This window comes from Macaca fascicularis, chromosome 1 (genome assembly GCF_037993035.2).
Source record: "Macaca fascicularis isolate 582-1 chromosome 1, T2T-MFA8v1.1".
Lineage (NCBI taxonomy): Eukaryota > Metazoa > Chordata > Mammalia > Primates > Cercopithecidae > Macaca > Macaca fascicularis.
In genome coordinates, this window is record NC_088375.1 from 84,939,070 (window position 1) to 84,964,467 (window position 25,398).

The following is a 25,398-nucleotide window of genomic DNA, read 5'->3' on the forward strand; positions in this document are numbered from 1 at the left end:
TGTTCTGCTTATAAAATATAGGCAGAGTAGAGTTACCATATTTCTTTTTTTGTTTTTTTTTTGAGATGGAGTTTCGCCCTTGTTGCTCAGGTTGGAGTGCAATGGCGCAATCTCGGCTCACTGCAACCTCCACCTCCCAGGTTGAAGCAATTCTTTTGCCTCAGCCTCCTGAGTAGCTGGGATTACAGGCATGCGCCACCACACCTGGCTAATTTTGTATTTTTAGTAGAGACAGAGCTTCTCCATGTTGGTCAGGCTGGTCTCAAACTCCTGACCTCAGGTGATCTGCCTGCCTCAGCCTCCCAAAGTGCTGGGATTATAGGTGTGAGCCACTGTGCCCAGCTGAGTTACTGTAACTCTTAAGGGCCTAGGATTTTTTCGAATGGTAAATGAGCACTGGCTTCAACGTAAAGCCACAAGCTACAATAATCCCTAACAAGAGTCAGCCTGTCCTTTGAAGCTCTGAAGCCAGACATTGACTTCTCTCTAGCTATGAAAGTCCTAGATGGCATCTTATGGAAGTCTGTTTTAGCTAAACTGAATTTTGTATTGTTCAGTGTAGCCACCTTCATCAATTATCTCAGCTATGTCTTCTGGATAAACTGCTGCAGCTTGTACATCAATACTTGCTGTTTCACCTTGCATTTTTATGTTATGAAGATGGCGTCTTTCCTTAAATCTCATGACCCAAACTCTGCTAGCTTCTTTTCTACTGCAGTTTCCTGACAGCTCTCAGCTTTTATAGAATTGAAGAGAAAGTTTTGCTCTGGATTAGGCTTTGGCTTAAGGGAATGTTGCAGCTCACAGTCTATCCAGATCACTAAAACTTTCTCCATAACAGCAATAAGGTTGTTTCACTTTATCATTCATGTGTTCTCTGTAGCAGCACTTTTAATTTTTTTCAAGAACTTTTCCTTTGCACTCATGACTTGGCTAACTGTTAAGAGGCCTAGCTTGCAGTCTATCTTGACTTTCAATATGCCTTCCTCATTAAGTTTAATCATTTCTAGCTTTTGATTTAAAGTAAGAGATGTGCGACTCTTCAGTTGAACACTTAGAGTCTATTGTAGGGCTATTAATTGGCCTAATTTCACTATTGTTGGTTCTCAGAGAATAGAGAGGCCCAATGAAAGGGAGGGAGACCAGGGAACAGCTGCTTGGTTGAACAGTCAGAACACACACATTTATCAATTAAGTTTGGCATCTTATATGGGCATGGTTTGTGGCACCCCAAAACAATTACAATAACTTCAAATTTGGATCACTGATCACAAATCACCATAACAGACAGAATAACAGTGAAAAAGTTTGAAATATTGCAAGAATTACCAAAATGTGAAACGGAGACATGAAGTCAACACATGCTATTGGAAAAATGGCGCTGAGACTTACTGGAGGCAGGGTTACCATAAACCTGCGATTTGTAAAAAATGTAGTACCTGTGGAGCACGATAAAGTGCCACACAATAAAATGGGGGTATGCCTGTATAAAACTAAGTATGGGTCTTGGAAGTGAAGTATCTAAAGTTTACATTTCATTAACTTCACGAGGTATCCATCTCTGAATGAGAATCACCTTTAAAACCTGAATATCCTTTCTTAAGTCATAATGGAATGTACTCTTAGCATAGATTCCTGCTATGTTCACCAAGAAACCTCTGGTTCCAAGACAACGTACCAATGCACTGAACCAGAAATCAAGCAATTTTGTGTATTCTAGTACTTATAACATAAAAACACACCAACAAAATAAAACAAAACCAACAAAAATAATCACAGAAAACTTCTGATGGATTTTTTTTTTGATAGTAGAAAAGACAAATTTATTGGAGGAATATGGGGTAGGTGGGAAAAAACCATTAAGATAATAATTTCATGGCCAGGCACTTTGGCTCACACCTGCAATCAAAGCACTTTCAGAAGCCAACGTGGGTGGAACACGAGGTCAGGAGATGGAGATCATCCTGGCCAACATGGTGAAACCGTCTCTACTAAAAATACAAAAAAATTAGCTGGGCATGGGGGTGCGTGCCTGTAATCCCAGCTACTTAGGAGGCTGAGGCAGGAGAATCGCTTGAACCCAGGAGGCAGAGGTTGCAGTAAGCCAACATGGCGCCGCTGTACTCCAGTCTGGCAACAGAGTGAGACTCCGTCTCAAAAAAAAAAAAAAAAAAAAAAAAAAAAAAATTCACTACCCCAAAATAATGGGTCTAAACATTTTAATGTGTTTTCTTGAAGCCAATATTTTTACTTATATTTGTCCACTTAAATTATTTTAAATACTGGCCGGGCGTGATGGCTCAGGCTTATAATCCCAGTACTTTGGGAGGCTGAGGCGGGCGGATCATTTGAGGTCAGGAGTTCAAGACCAGCCTGGCCAACATGGTGAAATTGTCTCTACTAAAAACACAAAAGATTAGCTGGGTGCGGTGGTGCACACCCATAATCCTAGCTACTCAGGAAGCTGAGGTGGGAGGATCACTTGAACCTGGGAGGAGGAGGATGCAGTGAGCCAAGATTGTGCCACTGCACTATAGCCTGGGCAACAGAGTGAGACTCCGTCTCAAAAAAAAAAATTATTTTAAATACATAATGTACCATAAATACATCCTCGCTAACAGACCTGCCATAACAGATCAGAAATTTACAAATACTTCTATAATACAGAAATTTGCTGCTATGACACAAAAATGACTTTATTATGTAGAAGAGGGTACCATAATAATATTTGTTAAAACTGAGACTTTAACTGTTTGGACACCCTGACAGGCAAACAACATTTAATTCTATGTGAGCAGTCTCCCTGGCATTTTATGTGTGGTATGTAATAACATGTGTGACAGTCTCACCTCAATATTTTGGTCACTGACCAAATATCCTCCCCTCCTGTCTGTAACACTCTGGGTCTCCATTCCCTCTCCTGGTTCCAGGCACTCCCGTGACTCTCCTCTCTTTCCTGCTTCTTCCTATGCTGACATCACCACTTCCGAAGTGCTAGGCCCTGTACACTGGCAGGCGATATGTTCCTGAAGACATATTCCTCAACTCTAGATGAGTGTTTATAATTTTAATGTTACAAATTTTGGTTAGGTTCTACAATATTGAAAATACAGAAGATATAATCAGCTACACTTTCTCTACTTACCCAGGTACTCCACAGAAAAATAACAAGGTACATTAGAATCAAATACTTACACGAGCTTGAACAGAATGACTTTTTGCTTAGTAATTTATTCTAATATATTAAGAATGTGACTGGCCAACATCATAGACTTGGAGTAAGATACACCTGTGTTGAAATCTGGACTCTGGCACTTACTATTAATGTGACCTTGGGCAGGTAGCTTAGAAATAATATTTCCAATGAAGCTATCCCTATGAATATATATATTTTCTTACCTGCCATCTTATTTTTGAAATATATTAATCTAATGGTCTCCAGCCCTAAAAGATTTAATGATCCTTCATTGTTTAAGGGTCGAACCTAAAATAAAAAACAAAATTAGTATTTTGACAAAACCTTTAAAAACTAAATTATAAAACGTACGTCCTGCTTATAAAGTACACCTTATTAAGACTTCTTGCTTATCTACTTCAAAATACAGCCCTCTCAGAAAAATCAACAATAATTCTGACTGGAAAGGTATAATACTATCTAATTTGAACAAACAAACTTACAATGATAACATTTTAAAGGAAGGCTATCCTAGGCAAATGAACAAATAAGTAGAAGTACATTTAAACCTTAGACATTTTAAAGCCATTAATGACCAGTTATACTAAGAAGATATCAACATGGCTGATTTATGAATTCTTACTATCAAAAACTAAATGCATAGATATGATGGAGATGGAAGGGTAGATCACTGGGGAAAGGAGGGACTGTCAGTAAATAGTGATTGAACAACTGGTTATATGGAACCAATAAAATAAAATCTCTACTTCACACCATACACAAAAGCATCAATTCCAATTGGATTAAAAACAGAAATGTAATAGGCTGAGCTTTACAATGTTTGGAGGTTGGGTACATAAATTTAAAAAAGATTAAAAAAAAGGTAAAATGTTTGGAGGAAAATAGAATGTATATTATGACTTTAAGGTAGGAAAGAGTTTCTTAAACAGGAGAAAAAAGACAAACATAAAGGAAAAGAAAGATACATTTAACTACATTAAAATCAGTAACTTCTGTTCAGCCAAATACAAATGAATGAATAGGTCACAAAGAAGAAAAAGATTTACATATCCATTATTAGCCAGTATCCACAATGTATAAAGAATTCTAATAAATAGGAAAAATGTGGCCAATCCAATAGCAAAATGAGCAAAAAGCATGACCAGGCATTTCATGGAAGAGGAAATATGAATGATGAATAAACATACAAAAGACTTTCAACTACACAGTTAGTTAGGGACATGCAAATTGAAACTTCAACGAAATACTACTTTGTAACCATTTACAAAACCTATGAATCCTGACAATGGAAAGTACTAGTATGTGGATAAGAATTCCTTTACGCTGTTGATGGGAGTACTGGTTGGTACAATTACTTTGGAAAATAATATGACACTATCTCATAAAGCTGAATAACTGAACTCCCTATGTCCCATTGATTCTGCTCCTAGGTATATGACTGAAACTCCTGAAAACTATTCCAAAAAACATATGCAGCAACATCACAATTGCAAAAAGCTAGTAAATAATTCAATGTCTACCCATCAGGGAACAGATAAGTTCACGCAACAGAATATTTTATAGTACTGAAAAGCAATAAACTCCGGTATATGTAACAACATGAATGAATGAGACTTGGTGGATGAGTGAAGAAAGCAAGATAGAAAATGACTATATATTATAACATTTTTATAAAACTCAAAACCAAGCAAAACTGAAAGATATATTATTTATGGATACTTAAATAAGCAAAAATTCTGTATTTTAAGAAAAGCAAAGGAATGATAAGCACATGATGCAGTTTGCAGTTATATGAGTGATGTTCTGATTCTCAGGTTAGGAGGTAGGTTCATGAGTGATCAGTTTATTATTATCCCTCACAAAGGCCATATATTTATTCTTTCACATATATTGCAAAAATTACATGATAAAAATCAAATAGGGCTGGGTGCAGTGGCTCCCGCCTGTAATCCCAGCACTTTGGGAGTCAGAGGCAGGCGGATCACTTGAGGTCAGAGGTTCGAGGCCAGCCTGGCCAACACGGTGAAACCCTGTCTCTACTAAAAACACAAAAATCAGCAGGGCATGGTGGTGTACACCTGTAGTCCCAGCTATTCGGGAGGCAGAGGTGGGAGAATCGCTTGAACCCAGGAGGCGGAGGCTGCAGTGAGCCGAAATCATGTCACTGCACTCCAGGTTGGATGACACAGCGAGACCCTGTCTCAAAAACAAAAACAAAAACAAAACAAAACAAAAAACAACAAAAAAACCCCACAGAAAAGTAATAATGACCAGTCCAAATTTACAAACTAGAGTATATTTTAGTTGCTTCAGATAATCTGGCAGTATTTACAAGAGCTTTTTAAAATGCCATTATGATTTTAAATGGGAGCTAATTTTGAAATATCATCTCAGCGACTTTCACGTATTCTCTAAACCCTGTCCCCCAACTAATCATACATGCTATATATATATCACATCTATCTACATGAAACTATTGCTCTTCATTTTTGCAAACTAGCAGTTCTATACTTGTAAAAATTCTCTGTGTTATGGAAACATAGGATTATAAATTAAGAAAAATATTACATTTTATTAGGAATATATGAAATCTTTATTTTTCAATTATGAGACACTTAAACAGTTTTGATTCTAAGTTTAACCACTTTTCTAGCCTGTTAAATCTGTCCTCACAAGATTAAACACTGGGTGAATAACAGTTATAATTCATAATAATCGTGTAGTCTCTCAGAGCTCCTTAATCCAAAAGTGGAAGATAACACTGACATTTTATTTTAGGTTGTAGGATATATTCTAGTTGTTCATAATAATAGTAATCATACTTTTCATAAACCAAATATAGTAAAATTAGTATGGTTTTAGCTAGGCCTAAGGAAATTAACCAACTTTATTTCTGTTTCTATTTTCTCACTCTTAGCTAAGTCTCAAACTGCCAATTACACATGCCACAAAATGTTGAGTTAATAAAAAAAAATTACTATGTAGTAATTTAGTGTTTTCACTTATACTCAGTTGGCTTAGCCAACATTTTAATGTTAAATTACCTTTTTGAGAGGAAGAGTCTGAATCCATTCCATGGAGTTCACATCAAAGATATCAACTGCATTTTCACTGTACACCGAGAGATATGGTGCATTGTAACCTGGGAGAAGAGAAGGAGGGGGCAGCTTGTGGATTACTTTTAACTATTAAACCCCAAATATTTTGAAAGGTCTACACTAAATAACTGTAGAGTGGAATCCCACCCAAATCCTATGTGGCTATCATATAGTAGCCAAATCAAAATATTTTTGAAGCAAATAGAACTTATATCGTAAATGAAGAACTGGCACACCAATGTCAGATTATATAGCCATTATAATATAGACGGATTTTGTAAGCACCAGGGGTATACTATTTCCCTGCCCAACATGAGTTCTATAAAGGAATTTCATTATATTTAAAGTATTTGATTCCTAAAAGTAGTTAAGTTATTGACAGTGAATCAAACTTAGAAAGTAGAGAAATCTCCAGGTAAGTGTTCTAGTCCCTGTTAAGAAAGTATAATAAAGCACTGTAGCATAGTTACATGAATAGGGTAGATGCTCAATATATACTTGTTGAAAGAATGAATATCAACAAATGAATATCAACACAAGCAAAGAAAGATTCAGTGGTTTACTTAAACTAAGGTTACAAAGGGAATTATTGGCAGAGCTATACAAAAAAGTCAGACATTCCAACTCTGACTCTACATTAGAATAATCATAATTATTACCTGACTCAGTTACAAAACAGCATTTATTCTATTGATAAGAAAGAGAGTGTGAGAGTGTGTGTGGGTTTGTGTTTTTAGAGATAAGGTCTCATTGTGTTGCCTAGGCTGGAGAAAAGTGGCATGATCATAGCTCAAGTGATCCTCCCACCTCGGCCTCCTGGGTAGTTGGGACAACAGGCATGCAACCACTACACCTGGCTAATTAAAGAAAATTTTTTATAGACACAGGTTCTCGCTATGTTGCCCAGGTTGGCTTAGAACTTCTGGCCCCAAGCAATCCTCCTGCCTCAGTCTCCTGAAGTGCTAGGATTACAGGTGTAAGCCACTGTGCCCACCTAAGACTGTATTTTTCAGAAGAAATATTAAAAATAGTTAATTCCCAAGATCTGCAGTTGAAAAGTTGGAAAGACAAAAACAACAACAATAACAAGAAAAAATAGTTAAACCTTTCATCCCAGGATGGAGGGTGGGGAAAAAATAAGTCTGGATGGGTAGAACTAGACGTATTTTTCTTTTGTCCTGTTTATGCAGACTTTCTGATTTTTCTGTAATAAGCATGGATTGTCCTGCCAAACTTTCTTGCAATGAACCTCTAACCTTGACTAGACCCATACCCATAACTCCTCCTCCTATCTTGTTACAAATGAAGAGGTTTTACTCCTCCTTTCCCCAAGTAATTCATGCACCTGTCTTCTGAATTTTGTCCTCTCTGGTCTTCTTGGCGGTCTTACTCTATTTCCCATATAGACAACTGTTCCACATAGTTCCCTGGGGTTTTTTTTCCCTTCAGCATTTTAACATGCTCAAGTATTTTTCATTAAAAACAAAACAGTATGGATGAAATACTTCTCCTATGTGGTTCTATAGAACTCTCTACTTCTGCTATCATAGCACTTACATTCTACTGCAACTACTTGCTTTATCACGAATCTTTTCCACTGCACTCATGCTCTGTGGGGGTAAGACTGTTATCTATTTTACTCATTGCTGTAACTCATATTCAATGGCACATATTCCATAATGATTGGAATATTCAATAACCAAAGTATTCCATAACTAAAAGTATTCAATAAGGCTGGGTGTGGTGAGTCAAGCCTATAATCTCAGTGCTTTGGGAGGCCAAGTTGGGAGGACTGCTTGAGGACAAGAAATCGAGACCAGCCTGAACAACTGAGATCATCTCTACAAAAACAAAAAGTAAAAACAAGCTGGGCATGGTGGTGTGCACCTGTTGTCCCAGCTACTCAGGAGGCTAAAGTAGGAGGATTGCTTCAGCCCAGGAGTTGGAGGCTGCAGTGGGTTATGATGATACCACTGTACTCTAACCTGTATGACAGAGGAAGACTCCATCTCTCTCTCTCAAAAAAAAAAAAAAAAAAGTATTCAATAATTACATCTTCATATTTCTTGAAGGGGTAAAATAAGCAATTACAAATATCTACCCATCTAGATAAAAATGGAAAACTGAAAAACACCTCTTATAGATGCTATATTATACCTTTACATACCTGATTAAATAATTCACTTGGTAACTACTTCTCCAGAATAAGTTCTGTGAGACACTGATGCTTACAAGCACCATATTTTGGGGGACCATTAGATAACAATTTAGGGTTATTTCAAAATACGACATGGGGTAAAAAATCCATCTTAGTGAAATATTCCACAGAAAGATGTTTTGTTTAAATCACATGCATGCTAATGCTGGCCCTGTTTGCCCTGGCCTAATTACGTATGGTTTTTACATCAACAACATAATCAATACTGAGGAAAAGCATTAAGAATGACTTTTTGAAAAAACTGTTATTAACAATGACAACACTTGGGAGATGAAGTGGAAGGGAAAAGGAAGGAAAGAGACATAAATGTAAGACAGTCATAAGAAAGAGAATCTTACAACAAGAGGAAGGATTTGCTGGCCACATCAATTCCTGTTGTCTAGATCTTCGGCCCTGGCAGTCAGTATATATCCCAATGCTGTTAAAACACAGCAGATATTCTTTACTGGAGATCTCAACTGCGCAGATAGCATCCATTGGTTGATGTGCAATAAATGATAGTGTATGGTCATTTGAATGGAGCATACTGTATGGACTTCCTTCTCCATTCAAAGGGTATCTTAGAAATCCTGACTGGAATCCCACACAGAGTTGTTCACTGAAGACTGCCATCCACTGGACATTATATGGGACTTGAATTTCCTTAAATTTTCTGTGACGAGTCTTGCTCTGAAATAGTTCATAACAGAGGACCTGCCTTTTCATAGCCACACACAGGCATGTGAGAGCTCCATGGCGCACCTTTCCAGAAGTTATGGTTTGACACCCTTTAGTTTCTGCCAGCTTGTAAAAATCGGTCTCTCGCCCATCCAGTGCTGACAGAGGAAAAAGTCGTACATGACGATTTCGTCCTGAGATCACAGCAACAAGCTGATCATTTGGAATGAGTTCAATCTGATGAATCTTCTTATTATCACCAACTCGAATAATTTCTAAACACAAAGAATAATAAATCAAAATTTTATTGATTCATCATATCCCAATTATACTCAAAAGGATGTAAGTCAACTTACAGATGCACACACGGAAGAATAAGAGATCAGAAGTCACAGGAAAAAAAGATAATTAAACCCATCATAAGATAATTTAACTCACCTATAGTACGTATTGAGTCCTAAGATTTCTGGCAGCCAAGGCAAACCCCAAAGGATTCTTGTGTAAAAGTATGCCAAATCCTCAAGGAAAACTTTTTTACTGGCACTAAATTCTACGGAACATCACCATGGGATTCCCGTTTTTAAAAACAGAGAACTCACTTTTCAGAAGTTTTTATATGGGTAACAATGCATTGTCTTAAATGCACTGTTTTCCCATGATCTAAGTTGATATAAAGATAAAACTTAGAATATTATATTTATAAATACCAAGTTATATTGGTTTCTCTTTATTTCACCCAGCATTTAGTTTTTCCCTAGAAGAAAAACCTCCAAACAAACACATTTTAATAGCTGTTGTCTCTTTTGATACTAACAGAACAATATGAAAATCAAGTTGTTTATTTTTTTTTCATGTTCCATCTTTAGAAATGCAATCTGGGCTGGGTGCGGTGGCTCATGCCTGTAATCCCAGCAGTTTGGGAGGCCAAGGTGGGTGATTGGATCACCTGAGGTTGGGAGTTCGAGACCAACCTGGCCGACATGGAGAAACCTCGTTTCCACTGAAAATACAAACTTAGCCGGGCATGGTGGTGCATGTCTGTAATCCTAGCTACTGGGAGGCTGAGGCAGGAGAATCACTTGAACCTGGGAGGTGGAGGTTGCAGTGAGCCAAGATCACGCCACTGCACTCCAGCCTAGGCAGCAAAAGCGAAACTCCGTATAAAACAAAAAAGAAATGCAATCTGAGTTCATACAGAACTGTTAAATAAAATGATATAAGAAAGACAACACACATTTGAAGTTTTAAACCTCAGGGGGACTACAGAAATTTAAAAATAATCTTTTAATTTATAAACATATCAAATTAGGTCTGGAAAATTTTAGTCACAGGATAAATAAGAGCAAATCCTGCTCTTTGTAGAATTTAGAATCTAGAGTTAAATTTTTTTTTTTTTTTTTTTTTTTGAGACTGAGTCTGGCTCTGTCGCCCAGGCTGGAGTGCAGTGGCCGGATCTCAGCTCACTGCAAGCTCCGCCTCCCGGGTTTACGCCATTCTCCTGCCTCAGCCTCCCGAGTAGCTGGGACCACAGGCGCCCGCCACTTCGCCCAGCTAGTTTTTTGTATTTTTTAGTAGAGATGGGGTTTCACCGTGTTAGCCAGGATGGTCTCGATCTCCTGACCTCGTGATCCGCCCGTCTCGGCCTCCCAAAGTGCTGGGATTACAGGCTTGAGCCACTGCGCCCGGCCGAGTTAAAATTTTTTTTAACACATGATTGAAAATTACTCAAAAAAAAAGTTTTCTCTTACCATCTTTGGTGACATGTACAACAAATAACCCTTCTTCGTTTCCCAAAGCAATTCTTTCATGATCTATGTAAGACATGAATATGAAAGATTTTTATTAGGAAAAAACCATGTAATGCTAATAAACCAGATGTTAAGAACATTTGGTGCAAAAAAATGGAAATAAAATAAATTACAATAACAGTTTACACTATTTCTTTCAGATTATACTGGTAAATCTCTCATGTCTTCTAAAATAGAATAATTATTAAAGAATAATCCATATCAATACCTACAAAAATAAGTAAATGTTTAATAAACGAAACAAAATGAAAAACCTAAGTTGTTCTACACTTCTTGTTTTGGGAGGTAAAAATTGTGAATGGCATTTGAACCGTACTCATTAAACTTTTCAGTATTCATGGAAAGTAACAAAAGAGTTAGATGCATACACAGGAAAACAGCAAAAATTTAAACCTACAGACACAGAAACTGCCATTTGTTAAGAGGACTTCTTTTATGCAGGGCACTCTGTGTTATGTATTCCATCTTATTTAAACTTCCCAATAACCTCAGCAAGGTAATTATCATCTATATTTTATATACTAAACTCTAAGAAACTAACTTGTTCTAAATCACACAAGCAGAAAATAGATTGGTAGGCTAATGTTTACCACTGTTGTTTTTTCAGGAAAAAAAGGCACTTTGAAAGTGTACTTATACTCCCGCTTACTGAAAAACAAAGATCTGATATAGGTCTCATTCATTCAATAAACATGTACTGAGCATTTGTGATACGATGCATAGTATGTTGGACACTGGGGATTCCTAGATGAAAGCCAATCCCTGTTCGCAAGTAGATTAGTAAACAATTATAATAATATGAAAAATGTTATAAATTCATACCTATGATTGCGGCTGCCTGGGTTGTTTTAATGAGGGGTAGAGTGCTGTCATAAGCCTCTTTGGGAACATAGACTGAGCGGTCTCTGAATTTGTTTTTCTTCAAAATCTTGTGCAATTCACTCAGCACTCCCACCCACTTACTCTTCTCATTCTCACTGTCTGCTAGCATCAGGATTGAACATTTGTTATTAGATGCTGAGAGCTGGGAAGCTGTGACCTAGAACAATTTAATCAATAATCATGACATTAGAAAACAGACACCCTTTATGCTAGTTTCATGATTATGTTAGTTTGCTTAGCACTCACCAATAAAATAAGCATTCATTAAATGATACCGTTACTGGAGTTTAGCTATTCCTAATCAGAATAACTACCTTTAGCACTAGATTACATGACAAAGCAAAGGTGACAGGTATCATTTGAAATGTTTGTATCATTTTCATTTTCCTTCTATAAAATTGCCAGAACACTATCACTAAAGAGGCATTAAATACACTCATATATAACAACAATAACTGACATTTATTGAGTAAATACTGAGCACTGGGTAGATCTAAGCACATTACAAGTATTAACTCATTTAACTCTGTTAACATCGTCATGAGATAGGATGTACTGTCATTATATCCTTATATTATATATGAAACAAATGGTGATGCAAAGAAATTAAATCATTTCTCCAAGGACACACAGGTAGAAATCTGGGATCTTGTGCCCATGCTACTAAGCACCACACCATACTGACTTGCAACTTGTTTTAAGAAGTCAGAAGTGCTCAGAAATATATTCGCTGTTACTTCACAACAATAACTCACATCATCGTTAAGACTTGATAATTTAAATTAGTATTTAAATGAAGGTTTATCATTATACAAACAACACTATCAGAGCAGTTTTAAATTTTACCTATATGAATTCCTTATGATAAGTAAAGAATTCCTTATTAAGTAGCAGTGACAATAAAATCACACTACGCAACTCAGTTATCAGTAAGTGGGCCTCTGTAGGCTCCCTTGGTGGCTGGGAGGAAAATAAATAGTTGTCAGTCTGGGAACTAAGAGACTAAGTATAATCTTTGCCTGACCTTCCTTAGATACAAGGTTCACAGAGAAATATAGGGAGATAGGCATAACTACTAGGCAGTAGTTTTTTTTTTTTTTTTTTTTTAATCTCTCTTGTCTTAATTTACCAACTCAAGATTGCATCATGGCAATAGCCGCCAAAGATTGCTACCAACAAGTCCTCCTAAGGAATTCCATTCTTCTCGTCAAGAGGTGGAGTCTATCTCCCCTCCTCTTAAATCTGGGCTGACCTCATGACTTGCTTTGACCAATAGAATGCAGAAGGGTTATTATACCTGTTTTGGGCCTAGTCCTCAAAGGGCCTGGTAGTTTCTTTTGCTCTCTTAGAAGCCAGCCACTGGGAGCTCAGCCAGCCTACCTGATGACCACAGACCACATGGAGCGAGTTCACAAAGAGGAGAACTGAGATCACGCAGCTAACAGCCAACACCCAGATGTAAGAGCAAGGTCATTAGATGTTCTGGCCCCAAATGAGCTGAATGCAGTCACATGAGTGACACTAGCTGACACCACAAGAACTGTACAGCTGGTCCACAGAATAGTGAAAAATAATAAATCATTGTCGGTTTAAGCTACTAAGTTTTGGAATGGCTGGTACGAAGCAGTAAGTATTTTTAATTTTTAAAGACAGACATTTTTATTTTTTTAAAAAACTTGAGAAACCTCACACTTATCTCATTTTCCATCTGGTAGTATTTATTTAAAACTGAATTGGAACTAAAAAATATTATCTACCAGGAAGCATATTTTATAAGCCATATATTGATGCTTTCTCCAGGTCTTTCACTAATTAAATATTTAGCACCAATTTTCTATACCCTCAAGTACTGGATGACATGGAATATATAAAAGAATGTAAGATTTAGTTTTACTTATAGTGAATTTATGATTTATATAGGGAGGCGAAATACACTCATTAAAAACACATAATTCAGTGATCACATTATAGTATACACACTTACCCTAAATATACAGGGTATATCTTTTCGACTTGCATGGATAACATCAGAAGCCAACACTGAACTCACAGAAAATTCTTCATCCCTGAAAGAAAAGCAAAGCATTAAAAGTGTATGTGGCTATGTGTGTGTGGTTTGGGGTGTGTATCCAAATAACACATATGAAGCAATACCCAAAGCTTAACTGCACCAAACACCCAAATTTAATTTTTTAAAAAATTTAATTTTCCCCATTGTAATTAATAGTGCCCCAAATAATTTATCAAGAATAACTTCCTAGTGGCATATTATACAAGAGCTAGAAATCATTGCTGGCTTACCCACAGTTACAAGGCCAGTTAAGTATACATGTAGAACTGGGATTTGAACCCTGGTAGGTCTCTGGAGCCTCCATGGACCCTCTTGCCTCCCATAATAAATCTTAAGTGCCCTCAACCCAGCTCATGTTACATTTCATTGTTCCTTCAACATCTAAAACATATTTCCTCCACAATAATATCTTCTGATTCCCCTAATTTTGTTGTTGGTACCATGACTCCCTTAGTCTTTTTTTTTTCTTTTTTTATTATTATTATACTTAAAGTTCTAGGGTACATATGCATAACATGCAGGTTTGTTACATATGTATACTTGTGCCATGTTGGTGTGCTGCACCCATCAACTCATCAGCACCCATCAACTCGTCATTTACATCAGGTATAACTCCCAATGCAATACCTCCCCCCTCCCCGCTCTCCATGATAGGCCCCGGTGTGTGATGTTCCCGTTCCCGAGTCCAAGTGATCTCATTGTTCAGTTCCCACCTATGAGTGAGAACATGGTGTTTGGTTTTCTGTTCTTGTGATAGTTTGCTGAGAATGATGGTTTCCAGCTGCATCCATGTCCCTACAAAGGACACAAACTCATCCTTTTTTTTGGCTGCATAGTATTCCATGGTGTATATGTGCCACATTTTCTTAATCCAGTCTGTCACTGATGGACATTTGGGTTGATTCCAAGTCTTTGCTATTGTGAATAGTGCTGCAGTAAACATACATGTGCATGTGTCTTTATAGCAGCATGATTTATAATCCTTTGGGTATATACCCAGTAATGGGATGGCTGGGTCATATGGTACTTCTAGTTCTAGATCCTTGAGGAATCGCCATACTGTTTTCCATAATGGTTGAACTAGTTTACAATCCCACCAACAGTGTAAAAGTGTTCCTATTTCTCCACATCCTCTCCAGCACCTGTTGTTTCCTGACTTTTTAATGATTGCCATTCTAACTGTGTCTGTGAGATGGTATCTCACTGTGGTTTTGATTTGCATTTCTCTGATAGCGAGTGATCGTATTTTTTCATGTGTTTGTTGGCTGTATGAATGTCTTCTTTTGAGAAATGTCTGTTCATATCCTTTGCCCACTTTTTGATGGGGTTGTTTTTTTCTTGTAAATTTGTTTGAGTTCTTTGTAGGTTCTGGATATTAGCCCTTTGTCAGATGAGTAGATTGCAAAAATTTTCTCCCATTCTGTAGGTTGCCTGTTCACTCTGATGGTAGTTTCTTTTGCTGTGCAGAAGCTCTTTAGTTTAATTAGATCCCATTTGTCAATTTTGGCTTTTGTTGCTGTTGCTTTTGGTGTTTTAGACATGAAGTCCTTGCCCATGCCTATGTCCTGAATGGTATTACCTAGGTTTTCTTCTAGGGTTTTTATGGTATTAGGTCTAACATTTAAGTCTCTAATCCATCTTGAATTCATTTTCGTATAAGGAGTAAGGAAAGGATCCAGTTTCAGCTTTCTACTTATGGTTAGCCAATTTTCCCAGCACCATTTATTAAATAGGGAATCCTTTCCCCATTTCTTGTTTTTCTGAGGTTTGCCAAAGATCAGATGGCTGTAGATTTGTGGTATTATTTCTGAGGGCTCTGTTCTGTTCCATTGGTCTATATCTCTGTTTTGGTACCAGTACCATGCTGTTTTGGTTACTGTAGCCTTGTAGTATAGTTTGAAGTCAGGTAGCGTGATGCCTCCAGCTTTGTTCTTTTGACTTAGGATTGTCTTGGCAATGTGGGCTCTTTTTTGGTTCCATATGAACTTTAAAGCAGTTTTTTCTAATTCTGTGAAGAAAGTCATTGGTAGCTTGATGGGGATGGCATTGAATCTATAAATTACGTTGGGCAGTATGGCCATTTTCACAATATTGATTCTTCCTATCCATGAGCATGGTATGTTCTTCCATTGGTTCGTGTCCTCTTTTATTTCACTGAGCAGTGGTTTGTTGTTCTCCTTGAAGAGGTTCTTTACATCCCTTGTAAGTTGGATTCCTAGGTATTTCATTCACTTTGAAGCAATTGTGAATGGAAGCTCATTCATGATTTGGCTCTCTGTTTGTCTGTTACTGGTGTATAAGAATGCTTGTGATTTCTGCACATTAATTTTGTATCCTGAGACTTTGCTGAAGTTGCTTATCAGCTTAAGGAGATTTTGGGCTGAGACAATGGGGTTTTCTAAATATACAATCATGTCATCTGCAAACAGGGACAATTTGACTTCTTCTTTTCCTAACTGAATACCCTTGATTTCTTTCTCTTGCCCGATTGCCCTAGCCAGAACTTCCAACACTATGTTGAATAGGAGTGGTGAGAGAGGGCATCCCTGTCTTGTGCCAGTTTTCAAAGGGAATTTTTCCAGTTTTTGCCCATTCAGTATGATATTGGCTGTGGGTTTGTCATAAATAGCTCTTATTATTTTGAGATACGTTCCATCAATACTGAATTTATTGAGAGTTTTTAGCATGAAGGGCTGTTGAATTTTGTCAAAAGCCTTTTCTGCATCTATTGAGATAATCATGTGGTTTTTGTCTTTGGTTCTGTTTATATGCTGGATTACGTTTATTGATTTGCGTATGTTGAACCAGCCTTGCATCCCAGGGATGAAGCCCACTTGATCATGGTGGATAAGCTTTTTGATGTGCTGCTGGATCCGGTTTGCCAGTATTTTATTGAGGATTTTTGCATCGATGTTCATCAGGAATATTGGTCTAAAATTCTCTTTTTTTGTTGTGTCTCTGCCAGGCTTTGGTATCAGGATGATGTTGGCCTCATAAAATGAGTTAGGGAGGATTCCCTCTTTTTCTATTGACTGGAATAGTTTCAGAAGGAATCGTAGCAGCTCCTCCTTGTACCTCTGGTAGAATTCAGCTGTGAATCCATCTGGTCCTGGACTTTTTTTGGTTGGTAGGCTATTAATTATTGCCTCAATTTCAGAGCCTGCTACTGGTCTATTCAGGAATTCAGCTTCTTCCTGATTTAGTCTTGGGAGAGTGTAAGTGTCCAGGAAATTATCCATTTCTTCTAGATTTTCTAGTTTATTTGCATAGAGGTGTTTATAGTATTCTCTGATGGTAGTTTGTATTTCTGTGGGGTCGGTGGTGATATCCCCTTTATCATTTTTTATTGCATCTATTTCATTCTTCTCTCTTTTCTTCTTTATTAGTCTTGCTAGCAGTCTATCAATTTTGTTGATCTTTTCAAAAAACCAACTCCTGGATTCATTGATTTTTTGGAAGGTTTTTGTGTCTCTATCTCCTTCAGTTCTGCTCTGATCTTAGTTATTTCTTGCCTTCTGCTAGCTTTTCAATGTGTTTGCTCTTGCTTCTCTAGTTCTTTTAATTGTGATGTTAGAGTGTCAATTTTAGATCTTTCCTGCTTTCTCTTGTGGGCATTTAGTGCTATAAATTTCCCTCTACACACTGCTTTAAATGTGTCCCAGAGATTCTGGTATGTTGTATCTTTGTTCTCATTGGTTTCAAAGAACATCTTTATTTCTGCCTCATTTCAATATGTACCCAGTAGTCATTCAGGAGCAGGTTATTCAGTTTCCATGTAGTTGAGTGGTTTTGATTGAGTTTCTTAGTCCTGAGTTCTAGTTTGATTGCACTGTGGTCTGAGAGACAGTTTGTTATAATTTCTGTTCTTGTACATTTGCTGAGGAGTGCTTTACTTCCAACTATGTGATCAATTTTGGAATAAGTGTGATGTGGTGCTGAGAAGAATGTATATTCTGTTGATTTGGGGTGGAGAGTTCTGTAGATGTCTATTAGGTCTGCTTGCTGCAGAGATGAGTTCAATTCCTGGATATCCTTGTTAACTTTCTGTCTCGTTGATCTGTCTAATGTTGACAGTGGGGTGTTGAAGTCTCCCATTATTATTGTATGGAGTCTAAGTCTCTTTGTAAGTCTCTAAGGACTTGCTTTATGAATCCGGGTGCTCCTGTATTGAGTGCATATATATTTAGGATAGTTAGCTCTTCCTGTTGAATTGATCCCTTTACCATTATGTAATGGCCTTCTTTGTCTCTTTTGATCTTTGATGGTTTAAAGTCTGTTTTATAGAGAATAGTATTGCAACCCCTGCTTTTTTTTGTTCTCCATTTGCTTGGTAGATCTTCCTCCATCCCTTTATTTTGAGCCTGTATGTCTGTGCATGTGAGATGGGTCTCCTGAATACAGCAAACTGATGGGTCTTGACTCTATCCAGTTTGCCAGTCTGTGTCTTTTAATTGGACCATTTAGTCCATTTACATTTAAGGTTAATATTGTTATGTGTGAACTTGATCCTGCCATTATGATATTAACTGGTTATTTTGCTCGTTAGTTGATGCAGTTTCTTCCTAGCCTCGATGGTCTTTACATTTTGGCATGTTTTTGCAATGGCTGGTACCGGTTGTTCCTTTTCATGTTTAGTGCTTCCTTCAGGGTCTCTTGTAAGGCAGGCCTGGTGGTGACAAAATCTCTAAGCATTTGCTTATCTGTAAAGGATTTTACTTCTCCTTTACTTATGAAACTTAGTTTGGCTGGATATGAAATTCTGGGTTTAAAATTCTTTTCTTTAAGAATGTTGAATATTGGCCCCCACTCTCTTCTGGCTTGTAGAGTTTCTGCTGAGAGATCTGCTGTTAGTCTGATGGGCTTCCCTTTGTGGGTAACCCGACCTTTCTCTCTGGCTGCCCTTAACATTTTTTCCTTCATTTCAACTTTGGTGAATCTGGCAATTACGTGTCTTGGAGTTGCTCTTCTGGAGGAGTATCTTTGTGGCGTTCTCTGTATTTCCTGAATTTGAATGTTGGCCTGCCCTACTAGGTTGGGGAAGTTCTCCTGGATGATATCCTGAAGAGTGTTTTCCAACTTGGTTCCATTTTCCCCCTCACTTTCAGGCACCCCAATCAGACGTAGATTTGGTCTTTTTACATAATCCCATATTTCTTGCAGGCTTTGTTCATTTCTTTTTCTTCTTTTTTCGTTAGATTTCTCTTCTTGCTTCATTTCATTCATTTGATCCTCAAACGCCGATACTCTTTCTTCCAGCTGATCGAGTTGGTTACTGAAGCTTGTGCATTTGTCACGTATTTCTCATGTCATGGTTTTCATCTCTGTCAGTTCGTTTATGGCCTTCTCTGCATTAATTATTCTAGTTATCAATTCTTCCACTCTTTTTTCAAGATTTTTAGTTTCTTTGCGCTGGGTACATAATTCCTCCTTTAGCTCTGAGAAGTTTGATGGACTGAAGCCTTCTTCTCTCATCTCGTCAAAGTCATTCTCCGTCCAGCTTTGATCCGTTGCTGGCGATGAGCTGCGTTCCTTTGCAGGGGGAGATGCGCTCTTATTTTTTGAATTTCCAGCTTTTCTGCCCTGCTTTTTCCCCATTTTTGTGGTTTTATCTGCCTCTGGTCTTTGATGATGGTGACGTACTGATGGAGTTTTGTTTTGGGTGTCCTTCCTGTTTGTTAGTTTTCCTTCTAACAGTCAGGACCCTCAGCTGTAGGTCTGTTGGAGATTGCTTAAGGTCCACTCCAGACCCTGTTTGCCTGGGTATCAGCAGCAGAGGCTGCTGAAGATAGAATATTACTGAACAGCGAGTGTACCTGTCTGATTCTTGCTTTGGAAGCTTCCTCTCAGGGGTGTACTCCACCGTGTGAGGTGCGGGGTGTCGGTCTGCCCCTGGTGGGGAATGTCTCCCAGTTAGGCTACTCGGGTCAGGGACCCATTTGAGCAGGCAGTCTGTCCATTCTCAGATCTCAACCTCCGTGTTGGGAGATCCACTGCTCTCTTCAAAGCTGTCAGACAGAGTCGTTTGCATCTGCAGAGGTTTCTGCTGCTTTTTTTTTGTTGTTGTTGTTGTTTAGCTGTGCCCTGTCCCCAGAGGTGGAGTCTACAGAGACAGGCAGGACTCCTTTAGCTGCTGTGAGCTCCACCCAGTTCGAGCTTCCCAGCGGCTTTGTTTTACCTACTTAAGCCTCAGCAATGGCAGGCGCCCCTCCCCCAGCCTTGCTGCTGCCTTGCTGTTAGATTGCAGACTGCTGTGCTAGCAATGAGGGAGGCTCTGTGGGCGTGGGACCCTCCCGGCCAGGTGTGGGATATAATCTCCTGGTGTGCCCGTTTGCTAAGACCCTTGGTAAAGCGCAGGATTGGGGTGGGAGTTACCCGATTTTCCAGGTGTTATGTGTCTCAGTTCCCCTGGCTAGGAAAAGGGATTCCCTTCCCCCTCGCACTTCCCAGGTGAGGCGATGCCTCGCCCTGCTTCAGCTTTCGCTGGTTGGGCTGCAGCAGCTGACCAGCACCAATTGTCCGGCACTCCCTAGTGAGATGAACCCAGAACCTCAGTTGAAAATGCAGAAATCACCTGTCTTCTGTGTCGCTCGCGCTGGGAGCTGGAGACTGGAGCTATTCCTATTCAGCCATCTTGCTCCGCTCCCCAACTCCCTTAGTCTTACAGGCTTGACACCTTAGTCCTATTTTTGATTCTTCTCCCTATCTATATTCAATCCTTTAGTAGGTTCTATCAGATTTTAATTGCCAATATTTCTTGCATCTGTCCCATCATGTTCCATATTTGTAGGGGAAGATAATGTGTTTGAGATGCTAATGTGAAGTGCCAATGTGAGTCAGAGCTAGAAATTCTGGTTTTGAGCAATGGATGGATATATCTGAACTGGAGATACGAGTCTGGGAGTCATCAATGCAGAGGGGATGGCTGAAGCTGTGAATAAATATGATCACTCAAGGACAGTGCCTGGAGTTATGAGAAAAGATAAAGGAGAGAACACTAAGGAACACGGGAAGAATCTGAAAAATGAGACCAGAAGTGTTCGAGGGCTATACTTACCTAAATGTTTACAGATTATGTTTTCCAGAAGCTTTTCTGATTTTTATTTTCTTTCCTTACATTGTAATTATACTCTAAGCCTTTACGTGATGTGATGATATAAGCTTCATGCATTAGGCCTCCATTACCCCATTTACATGGGTCTTTTGGACTGAAACACCAAGTTCTTTTTCCTTAACTCCTAGCCCCTCACACTCAACACACATACCAACCTGTCCTATAAATACACCTTCCTTCCTATTTTCAATTCTATTACTATAGCAATATTAGCAAATTAGAAAATATGAAATTAGTTCATTTAAATAAACCATGGCAACACAATTTTTAAAAATCAGAAAGTTTAAAATTCCTATGTTGCAATGATACAAATAATTTTACCTTCAAAGTCTTACCTCATGTCAATCACTTGACTAATGACAACACTGGGCTGAGATGCTTTTCCTTCAGCAATATCGTACAGAAACAGTTTGAAGTCACACACTATAGCCAGTGCTCTCTGCCACCCTTTCTTCACTCCGGCTGGTTTAGGAATCTTAGTTTTGTTTTAGACAGACAGGCAAACAAACAGCCAAAACAACTCAAATGAAAATATGCCTTAAATCACATATGTAATTGCATGGTGAAGATGTACAGATAATGTACATGTTTTATAAGTCTGCCATTCTGGTTGGTAAAGTAGCAGATGGGACACATATCATTAAGCTATGAGAAAATGTGAGAACACATTCTTCAAATACTGTGACCTTTTATTCTGAGGAACATTTTAATGGTACCACTTTAACTTTCACTAGTATTTCATTAAAATAACACTCATGGTTTTCTTTCTAAATAGCATAAAACTAAAACTTGGTGTAAGATGAAACTCAGCTTACACTGTAAATACTACCCAAGATAACAAGACTATGCCTTGATAAGAGCTCATAATTCATAACCATATGCCACCTCTCTTGCAAGACCAGGTGCTACAAACTCCTTTATGAAGATTTCATCACAAGATAGGAACAACATGGAAAAACTTGAGACATTTTATAGGTTATTTCCACGTAAAAGCTGGTTTTTGTTTGCAAATCATTATTCTAGATGAAATAAAATTATTAGATGAATTTTACTCATTTAATTTTCCAACAAGAACTATGCTCTTAAAATAACTAATTTGATTTTAATTCATTAATCAATCTTAAAAGATTAATCTAAACCCAACTTAATCATACTTACCCTGACATGACCTTCATATGCTGTTCCTATTCCTTTCTGAGGATCTATACCCAGGGGACCTTTTGTCTGTTCAGGAGGAACTGGACAAGTGGTTGGAGCTTTGTTTACACAAGTTATATGGCATGAGAATCCACATACTTTTGGAGGCAAAAAAGAAACATTTGATAAAAATTCATTTTAACAAAAAGAAAATTCACTGAACACTCACTGCATACAAGATGCTATGTTAGATGAATGCTTATCTCCAATTTTATCTTAAATAACTGTTTTATCATTTGGGTAGCTGATTCATTTGCTTACCAATGACAATTTTAATGAGAAATAGTAAATATTTTAAAAAGTATTTGTATTACTGTTGTTCTGTATTGACATTAGTGATCAAAAAGAGAAGCAAACAAAAGAAGCATCTAACCTTGTGAATAAAATGATTGATTTAGATTTTCTAAAAGAGTGGTTTTTAGAGTCTTTTGCTCTTCATCCCACTGCAACTTGGTATCTGCCTTGAAATTTCTCTTGCAAGGGTCTCTAGTGGGCATTAAGCTACCTGACATCTTTGGTTTGGCAAACCCTACCAATCCTTGAAAACGGAGTTTTTCAGTGACTAAAAAAGTACAAGTTGAAGGTAAATTTTAGGAGTTATTATTACATATACTTAAACTACTACTAAAATAACAATAGTTCACTTCATGGAGTGCTTTTTATTTTTCTATAACAATCTAAGAGAGGTACAGTTACCATCTCTATAAATGGACTACACATCACTGATGGATATTGTGAAACAAGCAGAGAGGCAAGATGACAAAAATCATCCAAACGTCTCAATTCACTTTATTTATTTATTAAAGAGAGGGTCTTGCTATGTCGCCCAGGCTGGCCTCAAAATGATTCTCTTGTCTTATCCTCCTGAGTAGTTGGGACTATAGGCATGAGCCATCACACTCAACTTCAATTCACTTTTAAGTGGAGTATCTAGCAAGTTATGATTTGTTTTACTTAAAAGCAAAGGGCAGTGGAAGCAACAAAATAAGTATCCTATACTGGATCTAATTCCAACCAACCACAAGGAAAGGAACAAGACAGGACTCTTTAGAAGCTGGAACCACATTATTATAACATTTACAAAAGCCTGGCAGACAAAGGCTAGGAACAGTCTCATGAGACCCCACAGCTTCATAAAGTATGCTTCAAAGGGTCTGAAGAAAAGATGGGGACAACTTCACAGCAAAAGACTCTAGAAGGGAAGAGAGTCTGAGAAGACCTCAAAAACTGCTATTATGAATTGCAAATAATTGTGGGGCATAAAAAATGACATGGGACTTAAAGCCAGGTAGCTGGCCAGGATTCTAATAAACAAGTTTTAGAATGACATACCAGTACTGGTTAAGTTCCAAAATGAAACAAAGCTTGAAAACTACAAATTTTCTCCTTCTTTGGCTTCAGTCACACCTTTCTAGTCAATAATATAGGCGATTCCTTCTCAGGTTACTTGGCTATCTTTTCCTGTTGCCTTCCCTTAACTATGTAAGAGACTCATGTACTTGCTCTCTTCTCAATCTACATGTGCTTCCTGGATAATGTCATTTTCATGTTTATAACTTAATACACTCATAACTCTTAAATCTCTGCTTTCTTAACTCTGAACATTTTATTTGGCTTGAAAACACACGTATCTAATGAACTAGTTAAAATACTGCAATCTGGATCTTTCACTTTAGTTGTGAGAACTAACCAAACAGAATGCACTGCCTTAAGATGTTATTAATTTCCCTCTTACTCAAAGTACTCAGATACAGGCTAACTACAAGTATATTATAAAGGAAACATATGCATATGATGGGGATTGGCTACATTTCCTTTAAGGTCCCTTCCCATCCTTACAGCAGAAGAAGTAGGAAATGGCAACTAGTATTAGAATTTGAGTTAGCAACTATTTTCTTGTCTTTTCCGTAAGATAAACCAATATATGAGAGATCTTCAGAAAGTTCATGGAAAATGCATATTATGGAAAAACTATGTATGGATTTAAAATTTTCTTTTGTACCAAAATAAATGCATACTAACTTGTTAAAATATGTCTGAAGAGGATCTAGTTTGAGGCACTAAGAAGAATGAGACATCAATTTGAAAAGAGCCCCTATCAGAGCAACATTAATTCTGTTAAAATTAAGTAAGAACAAATATATATTTTACAATGAAGCTTGGGTGGAAGAATGGTGAAATCATTGATGCTTTACAAAAAGTTGATAGGGACAATGCCTGATATGGTTTGGTTGTGTTCCCACCCAAATCTCATCTTGAATTGTAGCTCCCATAATTCCCACATGTCATGGGAGGGACACAGTGGGAGGTAACTGAATCATGGGGGCAGGTCTCTCTGTGCTGCTTTGCTGATAGTGAATAAGTCTCATGAGATCTGATGGTTTTATAAAGGGGAGTTCCCCTGCACATGCTCTCTTGCCTGCCGCCATGTAAGATGTGACTTTGCTCCTCTTTCACCTTCCACCATGACTGTAAGGCCTCCCCAGTCATGTGGAACTGAGTCAATTAAACCTCTTTCCTTTATAAATTACCCAGTCTTGGGTATATCTTTATTAGCAGCATGAGAAGAGACAAATACAATGCCTTAAAGAAATTAGCAGTTTACAAATGCATAACTCATTTTAAGAAGGGATAAGAGGACGTCAAAGATGAAACCTGCAGTAGCAAACCTTCCACATTAATTTGCCAGGAAAAAAATTAATCTTGTTCATGTTTTATCTGAAGAGGACTGATGAGTAACAGCACAAACAACAGCCAATACCACAGACATCTCAACTGGTTCAGCTTCCACAATTCTGACCAAAAATGAATGCTGAGCAAACTTCCCACTTGTCGGATGCCGAAACTACTGCACCTAGATCAGCTGCAGAATGTTAGATGGAAATTTTAAACAAGTGGGATCAAGATTCTGAAAGATTTCTTTGAAGAACAGTAGCAGGAGATGCAACATGGCTTTACCAGTATGGTCCTGAAGAAAAAGCACAATCAAAGCAATGGCTACCAAGATATGGAAGTGGTCCAGTCACAGCAAAAGCGGACCAGTCAAGAGCAAAGGTCATGGCAATAGTTTTTGGGGATGCTTGAGGCATTTTGCTTGTTGGCTTTCTGGAGAGGCAAAGATTGATAGCACCTGTTTATTATGAGAGTGTTTTGAGAAATG

General features: G+C 37.9%; 1 protein-coding gene across 42 annotated transcripts in view; it reads right to left on the reverse strand.

The window, feature by feature from the left end:
- The window catches only part of CDC42BPA (CDC42 binding protein kinase alpha), a 328,933-nt gene that overhangs the window by 29,952 nt on the left and 273,583 nt on the right, over positions 1 to 25,398 (reverse strand). For 41 of the 42 annotated variants that reach the window (XR_010585989.2, XR_012433742.1, XR_010585975.2 and 38 more), the window contains 8 exons: positions 22,200 to 22,336; positions 21,377 to 21,516; positions 13,844 to 13,925; positions 11,800 to 12,016; positions 10,918 to 10,980; positions 8,851 to 9,444; positions 6,241 to 6,338; positions 3,400 to 3,484 (listed from right to left, as the gene is read on the reverse strand). Coding sequence is in view for 37 of the 42 variants with exons in the window: in XM_005541041.4 (XP_005541098.3) it covers positions 3,400 to 3,484; positions 6,241 to 6,338; positions 8,851 to 9,444; positions 10,918 to 10,980; positions 11,800 to 12,016; positions 13,844 to 13,925; positions 21,377 to 21,516; positions 22,200 to 22,336 (1,416 nt within the window). In the remaining 5 variants the exon portion in view is untranslated. Of the gene's footprint in view, positions 1 to 2,849; positions 3,485 to 6,240; positions 6,339 to 8,850; positions 9,445 to 10,917; positions 10,981 to 11,799; positions 12,017 to 13,843; positions 13,926 to 21,376; positions 21,517 to 22,199; positions 22,337 to 25,398 lie in introns of all 42 variants that reach the window. The other variant, XR_012433749.1, reaches the window with a different exon arrangement.